The following is a 20,050-nucleotide window of genomic DNA, read 5'->3' as shown; positions in this document are numbered from 1 at the left end:
AACGAGCCACGAAGAGAGACCGGTTTGCTGTTCATTTCTATCAGCGAAGTGCATCTATATCTCCCAGTTGCTGCTTCCGTGTCACTTTTTCGTCTCTCCCTGTCTTTTGCTGTCTCTGCGGACTGTGTATCTGTGTTAAGCTGTTTGCTCTTTGTTGTCATTTCCCTTCCCCTTTACGGGCGGCTCCAACTCCGTGGATGGGTTGGCTGTTTGCTCAAAATCATGCCTTCTTCTATTCTCAAATGCACTATCTGTCCTAAGAAGCCCAATTTCAGTGATGTTTCCCACCTCCTTACTCATGTTAGCTCCAAGGGCCATCTCTCCCACTACTTCAAGCTCCAAGTGAGAAGTCACCAAGAGCCTGAAGCCGGTGAATCACTGGCTGTCTATGACCAATGGTATAAAGAGCATAACCTTGCAGGACTGCTCTCTGAACGCATGCTCACTAAGGAAGCCAAAAAGAGCAATTCAGATTTTGCAGCTGTTGAAAGGGTGCCATCCTTCGGCAGAAATTCTAGAGTTAAGGAGTCTCGCTCAGCTGCCAAACCTCCCAAACAACCCGCCAGAACTAGCCATCTTCCCGACTATTTAGATCCCCGGATGTCTCTTCCATACATTGCCACTGACAACAGTCACGCCCTCACCCAAGAGGCCCCAAGAATCAGCAGTGCTGCAAATAACACCTCTAAACAATCTCCTGCCCCTCATGCGCCGCTTTGGCCCATATGCCAATCTAGAATGTTGCTACCCTCTGGGACAGAAAACGCAATTGGCTGGAAGCCAGTATCTGACTCCTCTACATCCGAAGAGATGAGTCCTGTCAGTCAACGGAAGAAGTCCTTAGTTGAACAAGTTGATAACCCTCATACTGCTTCGCTGCGTCGATCAAGACACCCAGTTACTCCTGACCCCTTTCTGGATAATGACTCACTGAAGTATGTTGCTGATGATGATGATGATGGAGAATCTCCCACAGGAAGGGAAGAGGCCACACGGCTGAAAGGTATTTTATGGCCTGGTATGGATATTTTCGATTCAGCTACAGAACAAATGAGGAAAAAAAGAAACCAGAAAAAAGATGTCAGCATTTTGAAACAGATGGAAAAGACATCTGAAAACATCGAAGCAACAGAATTGGTCTTCTCTCCAGGAGGAACACTGCGCCGGGAGCGTCCCATCTCAGGAGAGGTCGATGACACCAGCCCTCTCACTGGGGAATCTCCTATTCCCAAGCGAATACCACGACCCCGACGCCGCCCACTTGCATCGTCAAGTATCAATCTGTTCAATCTGAGAGGGCAATGGAGAAAGCCCACTAAAGCAGATCGTCGCCGCCACACTGATTCTCTGGCAGAGTTATCCCGACAAGCGTTGCCTCTTCTTGATTGCTCTCCAACCGAGTATCCCCTACAATATTTTGCTAACCAATACATCGAGGGAGATGAGGCCTGCAAGTTGACGTTTACCGACTATGAACGAAAGCCTCGCCGTGGATTTACAATTTTTAATGATAGCAAAGAGGTGGCTATCTCCCGCGGAGAAGACAGTCCAACAAATGCCATGAAGGTTGGTCGCAACACCAAGCCCTCCCTTGGTACTTTTGTAGGATCTCGATCACTATTTCGTCCATCTGGTGCATCGAGCAGTTACAAGTTTCACTCATCCAGATCCTACACCCAAACCCAGCCTACAGCTCTGCTGGAATACACTATTGGAAAAGAGAACATCGAGCCTATCATGAATTCTGATGGAGGTGTTGATGCCCATGGCGGCCATGTCAACTGGCCTGAGCAGCAAGCCGTCGAAAAAGGCCAATACTCGACTCATTACTTTTACGGATCTGGTGCTCAGCAGAGCTTTGGGGCATTTGCTGAGAATGATGCATTCGGGTATTCATGCAACCCTTTGTCATTCTCATACTCACAGACCCAGCCTTGCGATGGACTGAGTGTCGCTACTCTCAGGTCTCACAATACAAGTGCAGCCCGTGAGAAAGCCAAAGAGAGCTGTGCAGCATCGCCGGACGGAACGGTTTCAGATGTTGATCGAGAAGAATACAGAAATATCTATCTTGATAACCCATCACAGTGAGGTCGAATATATTCAATCACCAGTTTGCGGTGGACATATATACGTCGACTGGTGACTTTATGGCTATCAGCTGGACTGGCTGGGCCGCTTTTCATGCGCTTCGACGAAGCGATTTTATGGAAAGCACTAAAGCAAAATTTATTTCCCTGAGCATTCAATATGGACATATCACTTAGCCTTCCTCAACTTTCCCTTGACTCTTATTTTCTATCCGCTTGTCGAATTTTTAGAACACCATTATTTGCCTGCATGCTAGTATCGATCATGGCGTTCATTTCAGTTTTGTATTCTCTTAACAAACCTGGACGAAAAAAGGAAATTGGAGGTTGCCAAAACATAGAGTGTGCATTAGAATTGTATGTTATAGCTATTGATACCATTGATGCAAACTAATATAAAATTTCCCCTGCTTTGTGTAGTTTCATTAAAGTAATTTCCTTACTGAACTGGCCTTGTAGGGGATTTTCTAAACCCCTAGTACCCATTGCTCCTGAAAGGTGAGGTTGGTTTAGATTGGCGTAATCCTTCCACTCAGCGCCCACTTTCCACGTTTTTCCATACAAAATCAAGAATGACCAGTTATTGATATCTCAATCACAATATATTATGATAAATTTGCAGGTGATAATAAAATTTTCTAAACGTTATAGTATATGAGATGTTTTCAGATTACCAGTTGTCACCCCCAGTTTCTACGAGTAATATTTGAATAACTTCTTTGATATCTATTATTTGTCACAGAAACATACAGATAAATTTAAATTTAAAAATTTTTATTTGCAAATATATATATCTATAACTATCAATAAATTACAAATTATATAACATCTTAATAAGATGGATGTTGAGATATCAATAGCTGGTCATTCTTGATTTTGTATGGTAAAAGGTGGACGTTGAGTGGATGACGTTATATAAGCCATTTATTAACTAGTTAACTAAAGCCGGCGTCTTGGAACGTCGCGTCAAACGCGTGTCTTTCTCATAAGAATTCATCCAAGGAAGTGACACTTTCCTTTGGAGGCATGTACTTGTCGAACCTTTCATTATCTATCTATTTATTTTTATAGAATAAACTGTGTGATTCCCCTTTATCCTAAATCCTCACCTCCTCGGGCTTTTATCCCTCCGTCTCCGTGCAAACGTACTAATCATTGACCCGGATTTGTAGGAGCCGCGTTTTAATTTTATCTTTCACTCCCGGCCTCGCCTCTGAAATGTCCATGTACGCGTATCGTTAATATTGCGTAACAAAGCAACCCCTCCCCTTCAATAATCCCAATTCGCAAGCCTAGCACGATGTCCTCCTCACAATCCACCTCGCAACTAAAACGCAAGCAACAAACTATTTCTAGCTTCTTTTCCAAGAAGCCCGTCGCCCCGAATGGTTCTACGACTACCACTCCGAAAGATGGTCATGTCAAGAAGACAATTGGACATGCTCGGGTTCACGAGGCGCCGAGCAGTGAGATGGATGTGGTGGATGGGGCCCATGATGCTGCAGTAAGACCGGACGAGGAAGGTGATGATGATTATCAGATTATTCTTCCATCGAGGAAGCGTATCAGGAGTAACGGGGAGGTTTCGACTTTGCAAAGGGGAACACTCGCAGATATCGATAATGGACATAGCAGCAAGGGGGAAAACGAGCTGCAGACGGGGATAATGGGTAGTTCTGATTCTGACAGAGCTGAACAGCCTGTGAAAATTAAATCTGGATCTTCGCGGACCGAAAAGTTTCGGTTCTCTAGTTCCTCTCTACCTTCATCTAGTGATCCGAAGGGGAATGGAGGCTGTGACGTTCTGTATGCCATTTCTGCGGACGGTGATGCATCTGAAGACGGCGATGAGGAACAGAAAAGAAAACAAGCTTTGCACCAGAAATTTGTGAAGAGGTTAGGCGGGCCAGATTGTCTTCCGTTTTCGGTGAGCCGAGTCGACGCGGGCGATGCTGAAGAGGCGGAGGGCGCTGAGAGTGATGCTGAGGCTGAGGCTGAGATTGTGCCGGTTCCTCAAAAGGGGAGGGGAGGAAAGAAGACCACGACGGGGAAGTTGACGCCGATGGAGAGACAGATTATCGACATTAAGAAAAAGCATATGGATACACTTCTAGTTGTGGAGGTTGGGTATAAGTTTCGTTTCTTTGGCGAGGATGCGCGTGTTGCGGCGAAAGAGTTGAGTATTGTGTGCATCCCTGGAAAGCTCAGGTTTGATGAACGTAAGTTGAAGATCGTACCCTTCCTTGTTATCCTGATTTATTGCTTTGTTTATATGCTTCTGTTGTCGCGATACGTTTCTAAGTTCTGGGGTATTTGCTGGCTAATTTGGGCTTTTGTTTGTCTTGTTACCAGATCCATCGGAAGCTCATTTGTCTCGTTTTGCCTCTGCTAGTATTCCCGTGCATAGATTACATGTCCATGTCAAGCGCTTGGTTGAAGCGGGCTACAAAGTAGGCGTGGTTAGGCAACTTGAGACTGCCGCATTGAAGGCTGCCGGTGAAAATAGAAATGCACCTTTCGTTCGCAAGCTTACGAATCTCTATACGAAAGGGACTTATATTGATGATGTGGAAGGGCTCGAGGAATCTAGCGGCAACTCAGGCAGCGCGTCTACTTCCACGGGTTATTTGCTTTGCATGGCCGAAAGTAACGCCAAAGGCTGGGGCAATGATGAAAAGGTCCATGTTGGAATTGTGGCTGTCCAGCCGGCCACTGGAGATGTTATTTACGACGACTTCGAGGATGGATTTATGAGGAGCGAAATTGAAATGCGCTTGCTCCACATTGCCCCATGTGAATTTTTGATAGTGGGCGAAATGTCTAAAGCTACAGAGAAACTTGTGCAGCATCTATCTGGAAGTAAAACAAATGTATTTGGGGATAAGATACGCGTTGAGAGAGTTTCGAAATCGAAAACAGCCGCGGCAGAATCCCACAGCCACGTATCTAGTTTTTATGCAGGTCGGATGAACGCCAAGGGGACAACTGGAGATGTTGCGGCAAGCAATCTACTAGAAAAGGTTCTGACACTGCCGGAGGATGTCACTATATGCCTTTCCTCAATGATCAAGCACATGTCTGAATTCGGGCTGGAGTATGTATTTGACTTGACGAAGTACTTCCAACCGTTCTCGGCGAGATCACACATGCTGCTGAACGGAAACACGTTGACCAACTTGGAGATATATCAGAATCAAACAGACCATACGTCGAAGGGAAGTTTGTTTTGGACTCTCGATCGCACAAAAACCCGATTTGGACAGCGTTTATTGCGTAAGTGGGTTGGAAGGCCTTTGCTCGATAAAACGGAATTGGAGGAGCGTGTTTCTGCGGTTGAGGAATTACAAGACCCCAGCAAGACAGTGCAAATTGAGCGGTTGAAAGGCCTTTTGTCAAAAATAAGGGCGGATCTAGAAAAGAGCTTGATACGTATATACTATGGAAGGGTGAGCTCTCGTTGCTGTTTAATTTTTTCTTCTTCTTTTACACATTTCAAACTCTGACAGTCAACTACAGTGCACACGACCCGAACTTCTCACAGTCCTACAAACGCTTCAGTTGATTGCAGATGAGTATGTGCATCTTAAATCACCAGCAGATTTAGGCTTTTCATCTCCAACAATCACCACAGCCATTGCAGCTCTGCCGGCGATACGCGATGATGTTGTTACATACCTCAACAAGATAAACGAAGAGGCCGCCAAAAAGGATGACAAATACTGTTTCTTCCGGGAAGTAGAAGAGACGGACGAAATTACTGAATCTAACCTTGGAATCGCTGATGTACAGCACAGACTGCAGGAGCACTGTGCCGTTGCAGCGGAGATTCTGGGCAAGAAAAAAGTGCAATACACGACGGTGGCAGGGATCGAATACTTAATCGAGGTAGAGAATAGCCCCTATAACCTTAAAAAGGTACCAGCCTCATGGCGGAAGATTAGTGGCACAAAGAAAGTCTCCCGATTCCACACACCTGAAGTGGTCCAGTACATGCGAGAACGCGATCAGTACAAGGAGGCCCTGGCTGCCGCTTGTGACAAAGCATTCCACGCGCTCCTGGCCGACATATCAACGAAATATCAATCATTCCGTGATTGCATCCTCGCTCTAGCAACGCTGGATTGTCTCCTATCGTTAGCCAACATAGCAAGCCAGCCCGGTTACATCAAGCCTGCATACACGGACAAAACACGCATCAGCGTCCAGCGCGGCCGTCACCCCATGGTTGAGCAGCTTCTGTTGGACACCTACGTACCAAACGACATAGAGTTGCATACTGACGAGACGCGTGCCCTTCTGGTAACGGGTCCCAACATGGGCGGAAAGTCCAGCTATGTGCGTCAGGTAGCTCTAATCTCCATCATGGGCCAGATCGGCTCGTACGTCCCCGCCGACTCTGCGACGCTAGGCATGCTTGACGCCGTCTACACGCGTATGGGGGCCTTTGACAACATGTTGGCGGGTGAGTCAACATTTATGGTCGAGCTATCTGAAACGGCCGACATTCTCAAGCAAGCCACTCCGCGTTCACTCGTTATTCTCGACGAGCTGGGCCGTGGCACCTCGACGCACGACGGTGTAGCCATCGCGCAGGCCGTGCTGGACTATATGGTACGAAACCTTCGGAGCCTCACGTTGTTTATCACGCATTATCAGAACTTGAGTAGTATGGCTCGTGAATTTCCCAAGGGTGAGTTGCGCAATGTGCATATGAAGTTCACTGAGTCGGGGATGGATGGGCAGGATATTACTTTCCTTTACGAGGTTGGGGAGGGCGTGGCACACCGTTCTTACGGCTTGAATGTAGCTAGGTTAGCTAATGTGCCAGATTCGGTGCTGGAGGTTGCAAGGGCAAAATCTGCCGAGTTAGAGGAGAAGATTAGGAAGAAGAAGATGCTAGCGTTAGCTAAAGTAGCTAAGGGGTTTATAAATACTGATGGAGACGCTGGAGGGCCTGCCCCTGCACTTTTAGAAAGGGTGATGGTAGGGCTGGAGCAGCTTTGAGTGGGAAAGTTTTGGACCTGATAATATTTGATTGGTAGTAGCATTTGGTTTCCCTCGTTTATTTTCATTGGCTGCTGTCTATAAATTTGCCTGATGCTGCGTTTAAATATCGAGAGAAATACACGCCCTCTTCTTTCATAACTCGACCCTGAAGGATCGATTCTACAAAGCCCAATAGGGGTGTGACAACGGAACAATAAAAATGAAACTTAGGACATATCAGAGTCAATCGTCAATTCAAATTAATTATTTTGTAGGCACTTGACTCGCCCCAAACCGACATGCCATAGGCAAAAAGGAAAAGCATAAGATGTCGATTTGATGCTGGCTGCTTCTTATCCATTTTCTCGAAAAAGCCCCGTCTCCTTTTATCTCTTCCCAGCAAATCCATTCAGTCATTCCGGATTCACTTTCGAAATCGCTGCATCGTTTAAAAGAGGGAGAACTTCGAGACAGTATATAATTACCCCCGCTATCATCCCCGCAGAACGCCAAGTTACCACTCTCTTCCTCTCGTCTCATTCCTTTCTGTAATACATTGCCAAGCTCTCCCGTCACAGTTCGTTGATCGTCAAGTGTGAAAAATAGGTTTCAAGGAAAACATTGACTCGGGATAAGAGGTTTAACAAGGACCATGGGCGAACAAAAGGAACAAACAACGAATCGATCGAACCACTATCTTCGACATATTACAGTAACAACTTTTCTTTTCTTCTTTTTCTTCTATATATTCATTTTATTGAAAGCCATTTTATCTCAGTCTGCGGGCTTCTCTCTCGGACTCGAGTAGGCATAGAATATCATCGACCTTGACTATTGTTTTGAAAGAGTGTATGTTAGTCTCCCGGTGCATTGTTTTCATTGTCATCTTCTGGGGCGCTGGGTGGCTGTCTCGTACCTGGGCCCTTGACGTTTCGGATGATGGATCGAGATGTGTCGTCCATGAACTCAACGCGGACCTGAGTGACACCACCTCGCGAACCTAGAAATCGAGAAAACCACGTTAGATATAGATGTCCATGTCTTGCGCTAGTCAAGTTAGGTTTCCCCCGTTTTAATCTATCCTTTCTGCGTATTTCCTCCCAGCTTTCAACTTTGGGAATCCTTTGGCTCCACTGTTTGTTTGTAGTCACAAGTACCCCAGATCTAAACCTTCTGCCATGTATATATTATCTCCCAGGCCCACAGAGACAGTAATTAATCCTCTTTAACAAAAGAAAACAAAGCCACTACATACCGGTGCGGCCGAGAACGCGGGTCACTTTGGCGAACTTGATAGGGACTTTTCCGGAGGCATCCATGATGGACGGTGGGATATGCGTATGAGTAGCTGCTGCTGCCGTTCGGGGGTAGACGGAGACGTAATATAGCGGCAAGCAGAGGAGGGAAGATGTGAAAAGGTCGATGGAGGCTGAAACTTGTCGTGGAGGTCTGAATCGATTTTGGTTGTGTGGGAAGCATTTTTTGCCGAGGCGAAAGGGATCTTTAACAGACAGAAGGTTTACGCGGGAATTTGGAGACTAGCACTAATATGGAATAGCGGACTCAAAGCCCTAATTTTCCGTTTTGGGAATCGCAGCCAGAACGCCGTAGAATAACAGACAATATTCATGTGTGTATATATACATGCTAGTATGTTAAGTTCCTAGTAGATGCTGGTATAGCGAAGTGTTTGCTGCGAGCACAGGCGCACGTGGTTCTAACGGCAGCATTTACTTCGTCTGAAGACTGCGATGACTCGATAAATAATATTTTCTGGAACAGCAAGAGAACTCCTCCAAACCAGCTATTTATTATCATGCGCACGGCCGCCTTACGTTATTCTCTCCTAAAAATCTGTCGTTGTTTCCAATTAGCCGTCTCTCTTATCCCCCTTCCATCATCTGATATATTTTCGGTCCCTGCATTAGAATAAAATATCCCCCGGCTCTTCCCCTCGTCGGGAAAACAACCCCTCTTCTCAGCTTAAGCCCTGCACTTTCTCCGGATATCCCACCTCAAGCAACATGGATCTTGTCAATCAGTAAGTGCATTGCCTCATGTCTACTTCTGTTCTGGAGATTTGCTAATTAATTGAAAGCCTAGAAGGACGGTTACTATTCGCGATTCCCAAAAGCAAGTCAATCCTCGAGAATATAATATCCCCCCTCCTCCATCTGCACCAATTCGGCTACTTCAAAAGTTAGGCTGGAACCGGGGAGGTAGAGCTGACAATTCGCAACAGAGGGGCGCCTCCAACAAGCAGCCATTGACCTTTTGGCGGGCTCTGATATCCAATTCCGCCGCGAAACCCGCCTCGACATCGCCCTAGTAAAAAACCTTCCAATAGCCCTAATTTTCCTCCCCGCAGCTGATATACCCACCTTTGTTGGCGAAGGCGGTGTCGATCTAGGAATCACTGGTCGCGACCAAGTGGCCGAACACGACTCCAATCTCCTGCCAGGTGAGGTATCAGGTTTGGAGGAGATCCTCGATCTGGGATTTGGCGGGTGTAAATTACAAATCCAGGTCCCCGAGAAGGGATCAATTACGGACCCGAAGGAATTGATTGGGAAGAACGTTGTCACGAGCTTTACCGGTCTGACACAATTATATTTTACGACTTTAGAGGGGAAGGAGAAGCCCTCCACGAAGATTAAGTACGTTGGTGGAAGTGTAGAAGCTGCATGCGCACTGGGGGTTGCAGATGGGATTGTGGATTTAGTCGGTGTGTTCCATTTTTTTTTTTCTTTTTTTTTTAATCTATCATTTCTGCTCTCGCACTCATGTTGCGCCTTTTTTTTTTTTTTGTTTGTTCACTCCTTGAATATATCCTGTTAATTCCCCCACGTTAGAATCCGGCGAAACTATGAAAGCTGCAGGCTTGAAGCCCATCGGCACAGTCGTCGAAAGTACTGCCGTCCTAGTCAAATCCCGGAACACAAAGAATGAACTCGTAAACCTCATCGAATCCAGAATACGTGGTGTCATCAGTGAGTCTTATTCTTCCCTTAACTTTCCCAGCTAAACTTGGCATACGTGATGAAATAAAGCCTAACCAAATATCCATTTCTTTTAGCTGCCAAAAAATACGTCCTTTGCCAATATAACGTTCCGCGGTCCCTGTTACAAGCTGCATGCGAAATTACTCCTGGTAAGCGTGCACCAACAGTAACCCCCATCGATGATGCTGGCTGGGTTGCAGTGAGCTCTATGGTGGAGAAGAAATCCATCGCCACCGTCATGGATAGGCTGACCGCTGTTGGTGCGACGGATATATTGGTATTGAGTATTTCTAACTCGAGGACCAGATGAGAAATGGGATTTTCTTTTTCATTTTGACGTTCGCTTTCATTCTCGACAACCAAAAAAATTACAAATTATAGACGGCTATTAACTTGGAATTTTCTATGATTCTATTTCTTGATGGTGCTCTGGTTGGAATGTTTACTCATGCGGAGCGGAATGGTTTCTGACCAGGATTTTATCAAGCTTGTTTCCCCTCCAAGTATGTTCACTACTTTTACGATGAGAAGAGAGCAAACGGATCAGTATCATAAGCGGCAACTTGCTAAAAACACAACCGGGTGGGCATTGGAACACAATGTTGCCGGCATTTTTCAAAGCAGTGCCTCCAGAGTCGTACCTCAGAAGCAACGAGGTGTTTGGCAGATATCGGTCTCCTTTGATCGAATCCGAATGGACACCACTTCTCATACATTGCTATAGACCCTGGACGAAAATTTATGTATCTCCTGGGTTTTCACGTAGCGGACATATAGCTGAACGCTGGAGTTCCTTAGTGAGGTGCTGAATTTTCCTAACCTCCGAAATACATGGACCATCAGCATATCTTCTTGGTCAGAATACCCTTTTCTTTTGGCGACTCAATAGAGGGGAGCAGGCCAACGCAGTCGTAATCCTTTCCGTAGGGCCAACACCTCCTCAGATCTAGCTGCCAATAGATCCTATTATTATGTACATGAAATTGCAAAATCAATCAAACAAATCAAATCAATCTATCCTTCTATCCTACGGTCCTACCCCAGGCGGGAATCGCAAGGGCTGAGAGCGACGGCGGCGTGGTCCTTTGAGACGGGATATACATGGTCAAGCGAAGGTGGAGAACGGCTTCCCATTGACGGGGAAATACAGCCTAGGGTGCGAGATTAGCTCATCTGCAAACAGCTCCACAGTTAGTTATGTCCGTGGCGCCAATGTTAGGAATACAGGGGGAAGAGTGAAAGGTTCGCAAGCAGTAGAACATCAAGCTCTAGTGATTAGTGCGGAATACGGAATATGGGCAGCTCAATTTTTGGTAATCACAGCCCGCTAACTAAAAAAGAATCGAGTTTAGAGCCGTAATTGACTTTCAACGAATTGCTTGTCTGCTCGCATGGTTCTCGCGAAGTGTCGATAAGGTGCCCAGGTGTCAATAACATCTCATGATATCTCTCGTATTCGGAAACTTTTTGTCATCAACTCTCGGTTTTTTAACTATAGGCTATCACTGCCTCGTGTGTCGAATCGAGCATTCCCTTCCTTCTAAATATTGCCGTTTTATCATGTAGTTTCTTGGAGTTATCATAGTCAATTCAATACTCTCTTGACATTCAGTATTTGGGTCAATATTCAGATGTTCTTCTACCTTTCCGACACAAGGCTTGTCGTAGGCTGAAGGGAACAACCAACTCCGAGTGCTAGTAAATACTGAATTGCTTGCTACAATTCCCACCAAGATTATTTCTTTAATGATAAAGTTGTATATGAATCAATTGATTTCATTGACCTTGATCAGCTCTGCTCTAGAGAAATTGCAAGCTGACTGCTCTTTGTGATTTAATCTGAAGATAACAGTGCGTTCTGTTTTTGCTCGAGAAGGAATCTGAGAATCACACAGATGAAAACTGAACTCTGCAAAAAGCTCTACAGAAGGGGAGGGTGAAAAATAGTGAGATCTCTTGATGAGTGAGAGTGATCTGACAGATGAAAGAGAATGAAATTGAATGACTCTTAACAACTAACCATCGTCCCTCGCCATGTAGAGGTTGTGGATACAATATTCTCATGTATTAATTAATTAGTGGAGAGTCAATTATATTCCCAACCTATTGAATACCTTATATAACTATATAGTTATACATAAGGAATAGCTGGTGTGTGACTATCAAAAACTGGGGTGTATACGCTGTAAATCACTCAAGGTCAGTCAGGGCTCTGCCCATATCAGCACTAGCCCTAACTACGGCGGGTAACTGAGTCTGAGGGCATCATCGAGCCTTCAATTTTGATCATGACATGTATGACCTAGCCCCGTTCCACATTATCTCAAACGTTCAGATTTCCCTTCCCTGTTCACATAGTTACATCTCTCGACATGAAACCTAAGACTACGTTTTTGACAAGAGCGGGAGAGAATAAGCAGAGAAGCGAGACGGAAGAACAGTCCGCTGCCGTGTTGGCCGTTGCGGGTCCGATCCACTGTGATGGTAAACATTGGATTTACACGCAAAACTTGGAGGTCATTATGGAGTATTTTCGCTAAAGGTCTGAAGCTGAAGGTCCATCAAGGGTCCATCAAGGGTCCATCAAGGGTCCATGTCCATGTACCCATTGATAACGGCTTCGGGGCTTCGGTACGGAAAACGAGCCGACTTCGGGCCAAAGACCAAATTTTGCTACAAGACACCTCATTCCTTCAGCATTGACCATACACAGAATACTCCGTTAGACAACGGAGTACGGAGCACTTCGTGATAATATACACTGGAGACTCTCCCTATCTCAGTGTCATTGACAGTGGGAGTTATGAACCATCCGTGGATGTGTCAATTACGGATCGGGGCCCGGCAAGCCCCTCTCCATTTCGTTAAATCTGATCTCGCCCAGATCAAAACTCGTCGCCGTATCCGACCGATCTTACCATTCATAATAATAACACTAGGTACGGACTCCCCGCAGGATCCATCATCAGAAAAGCTTCCAGGCCCATGACTGACTCTCTTGATACCGACGCATAAAGCCCACCCAGAGAATCCTCAGGCCATGAAGCTGCAAGGCTAGTTCCTTCAAAGGCACCTTCGTTTGCGAAGATGGTTCTATCTACTATGTAGCCTACCACGGCTTGATGGTGTTGCAACTATGCGATTACGCAACATATTCTTTTTCAGGCTATTAATTCGTTTTTTCACTGGCGCCTGTCAGCAAGCGACAGTGAGAATGTGCATTTTATTGACCAAAACTTTGACTCAATCCTTGAGGGACACCAAACCCCAAATAAGATATTCTGACAATGTCACACTGCTAAACTCTTAACTCCTCAAATTAGGAAGATCTGGCTTCACCCTCTTCCATCTCACCATGTTACCTGTTGAGCCGGCTGTTGCGATCAAGCTGATATTCTAGGTTCACAGAGCAGCTAATAATGGACATATTGCGGGACATAATGACCGGCACCCCTTGCCTGCATACCGCCTTGCAATCTCTAGAAGGTACCCAAAAGTGCTTTTATACCCAGCCGAATCCGCTCTGCGAACAGTTTTCCTGCTATCCCTCGCACTCCTCTGCTTCGGAGTCTTGACATCCACCAAAAGGCGAGTCACTTCTTGCCCCCTTTTGCCTCGCAGACCAAGATGGCCGTCCTCTCTTCACTGCTTCCATTGATGCTTCTTGGGCTTGCAAGTGCCCAGATGACCAAAGATCCACTTGTGAAAAATGTCCGCGATTTCGATTCGACCTTTGACTCTATTCTACCCAAACCCCAGAAATACACTTATACAAAATGGGCTGAAGATGAGAGTAAGCATCCGCACAACTTCTCCAAGCATTTTTTGGTAATGTAGCGTGGAGTAGCTGGCTGATGTGCTATACGTTACCTCTCTTGCATCTCTCAGTCAACAGAGGGCTCCCGCCGCGTGATACGTGGAGCCGAAGTTACTATGACAGCACGAGCCGGTTCTATTGCAAAGACGACTTTTCTGTTTACAACGTTACTTATGCGGATGTAAGTCCCCCTTTCCCTCACACCACACAGGATTCCCCACAGTGATGTCGTTTGTTTCTGCATATATTGATGTCTAACACACTTTTATACCATAGTGTCCTGAGCCATGGCTTATTGGTCACTGCGCCAAGGCAGAGATGAACAGGGAAGCAACCTTTGATTTGCTTGGCCGGCTCCCATCAAGCGCCCGCGGTGTGATCTCTGATCTTCTCAACGCAAATATTGAACGTGGTTTGAGCTTTCGTTGGACTGAAAATCATTCTGTGATGGTTGGTGGATATTTCCGACCAGCTGATGGCCTTAAATCAGTGCTGACAGCGCTTTGGGTTGGTTCGCCTGGAGTTCCCTATAACCCCTTTTTGAAAGCTGTTACTGCCGACACCTGTGTAGGTGATGAAGACGCTGCAGCATCCTTGGAGAAGGATGGATCATTGGCAGGTGCAGTAGACACAGCTTTTGTAATTGCGGCATATATGAAGCTTGTCAAAGGCAATCCTCCATTTGATGCTAGCTGTATGAGCAATCAGCTCAAAATTGTTAGACCCTTGTTGGATGCGAGGTGGGATGCTCCTGGTGAATGCCCAAATAAGGTAGCACCAGAACTCGTCAAGTACAAGTAAGCATGGTTGTTCCCCATCCCTTCCCATTCTAGAATAACTATCGTGATTAATAATTGTATTAGGTCTGTCCTATTTCCAAATGGGATAGAAGTACTCAACAAAGACCCGGTCCCAGGCTCTAAAGCTAAATCTGTTGTTCAATGGGCAAAGTCTGATGGTTACCCTGAATTTTGCTGGAATGAGGCCCGAGCACAGAGGTCGAATGACGACAAAAGACCCCGATGCGAACCTGGCCGCCTCAATGTTTACAATGTCACCTATGAAGACTGCCTTGACCAGGACCCCTGGGTGCTCTGTCGTTGTACTGATGCACAGCAGACATTGGATGACATGGTAGAGAGAGTTGGCAAGTTACCACCTGGACTACGGAGCTACATGATTCATCTAGTTGCCTTTGAGAATGATTCCGTTGGTGGAGGCACTGTGATCCCTTGGAACATGGTAATGATCTTTGGTGAGGCTCAAGATAGTGTGTATATGCATGAGGCTAGCCATTGCATCGATGGAGGATTTTACCGAAGTGATGTCTTCCAAGCTGCCAAAGCAAAGGATTCTTGCTGGCCAACCTACTACTCCAAGACTGGAGATATGGAGCTCTTTGCTGAGATTGGTGTGGCATATCTTTATGACAGGAGCGGCAAGACACTGATTCAGAGGGGATATGACCCATCCTGTCTCTCTAACGGGCTTAAGGCACTTGATGAGCATGTTGGCCTTAACTTTCAACGCGATGGCGCCAAGTGTTTCAAGCGAAATCCAAATTCCGATGTCATTCACCCGTCGGATGCCGAATTACTGAGTCCGGAACCGTACATCAGCACAGCCGTCATTGAGGACTTCTCTAACCCTGGCGATGAATCTTCGCAATTCTCCTCATTTTCAGTTTGGGGAGAGTATCCACGCAAAATCCACGGGCACCAGATCTAGTGTTACATGAAAGGTGCCAGACGAATGCTTCTCTGTGGAGCACTTGAGTGATGGGTACAAAAATTTTGTTTGAAATATCATGCCCTTGCCGTTGCTCTAGTGCATGCTTCCTGAGTAGATGCTGCCCCTCAATATGTTTCCCCTCTCACCCCGTATTTGAAATGTGTGTAACAAGTGCTCCCTCTCGAGATGTGATGCGACTAGACGTGTTCACGGGTGGCTCTATCGAATGAATAAGAAATAGATATTGATGGTTGACGACTTAGTTGTTTCTTTCTCCTTGACGGATGATAATTTCTTCAGGCCTGGTGTCAGTATAGTTATTTTATGGCTGAGCTCACGCGCATCGTAAACATTGGTTATAACGCCACTGTGTCCTGGTTCTCCACTAGTTGTAGGAGCCCCTTTCCAACAGCTAATTCAATTTAAATCACCGTTTGATATGAGCGAATGCACAAGCATTGGGGTGCATTTATATTAGTACTACTATGTGTAGATTCTCTGTAAAAGAACAGCTGGGTTGTGGTACTTTTCTGCCAAGTGAGAGGGTGAGAAGCATGATACTATGGCCCTTCTTAAAGCTCACCCACTTCCCGAATGCTGAAATACTAGGACCAATAGATATGTACTTTAAGATGTATATAGTGAGGTTAATAATTCACTATAAAAAAGGAAAAACTTTTCAAGAACTGTCTTATTCTCAGTAAATACGGGGGCGTGGAGCAAAAGCCCTTGCACTCACCAGAAATTTGAATGGAAATACAAAATATATAAATTCTGGGCAGTTATCGACGGCTTTATAGAGAATGACAACTGGCTTTCGCAGCAAATTTTTAGACGGTTTCGTTCACTGGGGACGAGTGAACTAGGATGGCTGAGGTTCTTTTTGTTCTACCGCAGATTGGATTTCTGGGACTTTTATATCTGATTAAGAGATAATACCTCATCTCCTTTTAAAGGGGAAGAATCTAACTACAGCTTTTTTACGCTTATACAAGAACAAGCTTTAGGCACTACATCCCCGATATCGTTTGTAAAGGACCTTTGTTCCGCGCCTCCGTAATATGGAGGTGTATTGTTTCAATTTTCCACGCACAGTTTGCCAGAGATTAACTACATACAACTTGCTGCTCATAAAGCTCACGAGATTATTCATCTGGGGCTAGTAACGTAATTCCCAAGCGAGCGAGCAGCCCAAGCGAGCGAGCAGCCAAATTCTTCCACCTACTAATTTACCTACTCATCCACTTCAACGCGCAATTATGCCACCAATTCGCTCTAAAGATGCTAGGAACTCTATAGAGATAGAGGGAAGACTTGAACTCGCGATAAATGCTATTAAAAAGCAGGAAATATCCTCTATTTCTGAAGCTGCACGCATCTTTAATGTGCCACGCTCTACACTTGGTCATAGACTCAGTGGTCGATCTTCACGGGTGAATTTACGCGCAAATTCACATAAATTAACTCCTGCTGAAGAGGATAAGCTTGTTCAATGGATCCTAGACCTAGCTTTACGAGGACTACCACCCCGGCCTGCATTTGTGGAGAATATGGCTAATCATCTTCTTGCCATACGGAAGCCTAGCCATACAAACCACCCTCCTCGCGTTGGCAAGAACTGGGTGTCAAATCTAGTGGCACGCCGTCCAGAGCTCCAATGCCGCTTCTCAAGACGCTATAACCATGATCGGGCCAAGTGTGAAGACCGCAGGATTGTGGAGGATTGGTTTAAGACCCTAGAGAGGGTAATGACTGAGCATGGGATTGTGTTTGAAGATATTTACAACTTTGATGAAGCTGGGTTTGCAATGGGGCTCTGTGCAACTACCAAGGTCATTACTAGTGCTGAGCACTACGGACGAGCAACTCTTATACAGCCTGGGAATCGTGAGTGGGTGACTGCAATTGAGTCAGTCAACGCGTCAGGATGGGCCCCTCCGCCGTATATTATCCTCAAAGGTCACAATATTCAGGAAGGCTGGTTTGACGGGCTGCCGGAAGGCTGGAGATTGGATGTTAGTCCTAATGGCTGGACCACAGATGAGATAGGAATCAAATGGCTTACACGGCTGTTTATTCCAGCTGCAAATCCACGCAGGGTTGGAACCCATATTCTTCTTATTCTGGACGGGCACGGCAGTCATCTTACTCCGGAATTTGACCAAATCTGCAGTGAGAATAAGATTATTCCTCTCTGCATGCCACCACATTCTTCACACCTTTTGCAGCCACTAGATGTGGGTGTTTTTGCACCTTTAAAGCGCGCGTACGGAACCCTAGTTGAACAGCGAATGCGGCTAGGATTCAACACCATTAAGAAGGCAGATTTCCTAGATGCCTATCCTGCAGCACGTCGGGAAGCCTTCAAGGCTTCAAACATTCAAAGTGGGTTCAGGGCCACTGGAATAGTTCCATTGGATCCTCAATGCGTTGTTCAGCAGCTGAATATTCAACTCCGAACCCCTACTCCCCCAGCCAGCAGGTCAAGCAATTCAACGTCATCCTGGATCCTACAAACACCTAGTAACCCCCGGCAATTGCAGAAGCAGGTGAATAAGGTCAGAAATCTTATGGATCAGGATCAACCTCATGGGTTAGTGGAAGGCTTTGACCAAATAATCAAGGCCTGCGAATACGGGATGGTCAGCGCCATGGTTATGAAGAAGCAGTATGAGGATATTTTCAATGCAAATGAGAAAGAGAAGCAAAAACGCAAGAGGTCTACACGCAGGATCCCAAGTGCAGGGGGTCTAACTAGGAATGAAGCTCAGAATCTTATTATTCCTGCAGCTGAGCCTGCTGAACAGCCTGTTATTCAACATTCCGTACCTGCGGCCCCGGAGCCTAGACCCCGCATACGAGCGCCACAACGCTGCAGCAATTGCAATACTGTTGGGCATACAAGAATAAGATGTCCTCAACTTCATGTAATTTAATTTAATTTAATTAGTGGTTGGTGGGAGTAGATAATTTGATTTAAATTCTGGTTAGTTGAGATATGCTAGTTTTGCTGCTCGCTCGCTTGGGCTGCTCGCTCGCTTGGGAATTACGTTAACTAGTTAATAGTAAGGCTTCGTTTGCTGACAAAGGTCGCAGACTACAACGAACAGGTGAAGGAGAGCAAGATTGTGCATTCGCGAGTCTGGTAAGTCGCAGGCGAATAAACAGAAGCTTGGGTGACTAGCCGATAACCACCTTATTGGGAGCGGAATAGAACAGCATGTATGAATCGAAAGAGAGATGAAAAAATGTCAAAATTGGTCTACCCCCACCCACCGACCCGGGAAGACCCCTGTAGTTGAAGGAACTGCAAAAACATTAGAAAATGGCTATTACTTTAATATCAGGGAATACTAACTGCGTGGCTGAATAAATGTATTCTCAATGAGGCTCCAAAGCGCGCAATTCGATAGGTCGGCATTCTTGAGGAGAGACATAGTTAGGATGATTTTGCTGCTTGATTAACATGTTGGTGGACCTACTGATTGGTGAGCTTCCCATAACCACCACAACGCTCCATAATTCACTCGATTCGATATTCTTTACGGGATGCACAGTTAGGATGACTTTGCAACTTGACTGATGTGGACAGACCTACCAATTGGTGAGCTTCCCGTAACCACCATGGCGCTCCAAAGCGTAATTCGATTAGTCGAGTATTCTTTACGAGAGATTTAGTTAGATAGCATAGCGGCAAAGTAGGTGATAGAAGATTGACCTTTCGAATGGCTTTCCTTAGCCACCAACTTCTAAAGCGTACGCACTATATATCGGTTGGATCGCTATTTATGGAGCATGTGGGGTTAGGATGAAATTGTAACATAAATAACGGGTTACAGAAGACTGACAGTCCGAAGGGCTTTGATTAGCCACCACATCGCCCCAAAGCGTATGATCCCGTTGGTCCATAATTTCTGTACAACACAAGTCGTTAGTATGACATTGTGACCTAGTAGGTGATGGAATGCAGACCGTTCAAAGCGCTTGGCGAAGCCACCATGTCGCTCCGGAGAGTATAATTCGTATGCGGTCTTTGGTCCCTATAAGCTCGATGAGCAAAATACAAATTGAGTTGCGGAAGTCTCACCTTGTGGAGGGCTGACACATTGCCACCATATGTTCCAAAAGTATGCCATCCGGCGTGGATCTGCAAAACGAATCGAGTCTGCAAGCATGCGACAAATAATTGATGTGGTGGGAGAATATTATTTGCTTGCGGAAAGTCGTTACACCTAAAAATAACTCAAATAGTAAGTGAGCAACACGAAGGGAAAGGGCAAACCTGTTCAACATGATCTACAATTATGGCTGTGGCTCATTTTTAGCTTTTGCAATCAAATGGTGGGAGAGAACTGAGACAATATAGAGGGCCAATATACCTAAACACGGGGGCTCTGATGCCAAATTTCGGATATCCTTCGAGT

At 45.8% G+C, this 20,050-nt stretch overlaps 6 protein-coding genes across 6 annotated transcripts; 5 read left to right on the top strand and 1 right to left on the bottom strand.

The window, feature by feature from the left end:
* Positions 1-222: 222 nt before the first annotated feature.
* HCAG_06363 (predicted protein) lies at positions 223-2,793 on the top strand (the record flags this gene model as incomplete). The annotated part of the gene is made up of 4 exons (XM_001538708.1): positions 223-935; positions 1,065-2,087; positions 2,550-2,588; positions 2,760-2,793. The coding sequence occupies 4 exons, from the start codon at positions 223-225 to the stop codon at positions 2,791-2,793; spliced, it is 1,809 nt and encodes a 602-aa protein (XP_001538758.1).
* Positions 2,794-3,390: 597 nt separating this feature from the next.
* Positions 3,391-7,094, top strand: HCAG_06362 (hypothetical protein; the record flags this gene model as incomplete). Its single annotated transcript, XM_001538707.1, has 4 exons — positions 3,391-4,309; positions 4,443-4,949; positions 5,052-5,536; positions 5,607-7,094. The coding sequence occupies 4 exons, from the start codon at positions 3,391-3,393 to the stop codon at positions 7,092-7,094; spliced, it is 3,399 nt and encodes a 1,132-aa protein (XP_001538757.1).
* Positions 7,095-7,845: 751 nt separating this feature from the next.
* Positions 7,846-8,395, bottom strand: HCAG_06361 (40S ribosomal protein S28; the record flags this gene model as incomplete). Its single annotated transcript, XM_001538706.1, has 3 exons — positions 7,846-7,907; positions 7,993-8,076; positions 8,332-8,395. 3 exons carry the CDS (start codon positions 8,393-8,395, stop codon positions 7,846-7,848), a joined length of 210 nt encoding a protein of 69 aa, XP_001538756.1.
* Positions 8,396-9,100: 705 nt separating this feature from the next.
* On the top strand, positions 9,101-10,388 carry HCAG_06360 (ATP phosphoribosyltransferase; the record flags this gene model as incomplete). The annotated part of the gene is made up of 5 exons (XM_001538705.1): positions 9,101-9,117; positions 9,175-9,275; positions 9,319-9,801; positions 9,929-10,066; positions 10,153-10,388. The coding sequence occupies 5 exons, from the start codon at positions 9,101-9,103 to the stop codon at positions 10,386-10,388; spliced, it is 975 nt and encodes a 324-aa protein (XP_001538755.1).
* Positions 10,389-13,705: 3,317 nt separating this feature from the next.
* HCAG_06359 (predicted protein) lies at positions 13,706-15,623 on the top strand (the record flags this gene model as incomplete). The annotated part of the gene is made up of 4 exons (XM_001538704.1): positions 13,706-13,871; positions 13,967-14,076; positions 14,172-14,692; positions 14,759-15,623. 4 exons carry the CDS (start codon positions 13,706-13,708, stop codon positions 15,621-15,623), a joined length of 1,662 nt encoding a protein of 553 aa, XP_001538754.1.
* Positions 15,624-17,176: 1,553 nt separating this feature from the next.
* Positions 17,177-18,983, top strand: HCAG_06358 (conserved hypothetical protein; the record flags this gene model as incomplete). The annotated part of the gene is made up of 4 exons (XM_001538703.1): positions 17,177-18,365; positions 18,686-18,691; positions 18,723-18,771; positions 18,974-18,983. The coding sequence occupies 4 exons, from the start codon at positions 17,177-17,179 to the stop codon at positions 18,981-18,983; spliced, it is 1,254 nt and encodes a 417-aa protein (XP_001538753.1).
* Positions 18,984-20,050: the final 1,067 nt, after the last annotated feature.

Source organism: Histoplasma capsulatum, genomic scaffold (assembly GCF_000149585.1).
Source record: "Histoplasma capsulatum NAm1 scaffold_6 genomic scaffold, whole genome shotgun sequence".
Lineage (NCBI taxonomy): Eukaryota > Fungi > Ascomycota > Eurotiomycetes > Onygenales > Ajellomycetaceae > Histoplasma > Histoplasma mississippiense.
Note: the sequence above shows the minus strand (reverse complement) of the source record. Positions and strands in the feature narration are given on the sequence as shown.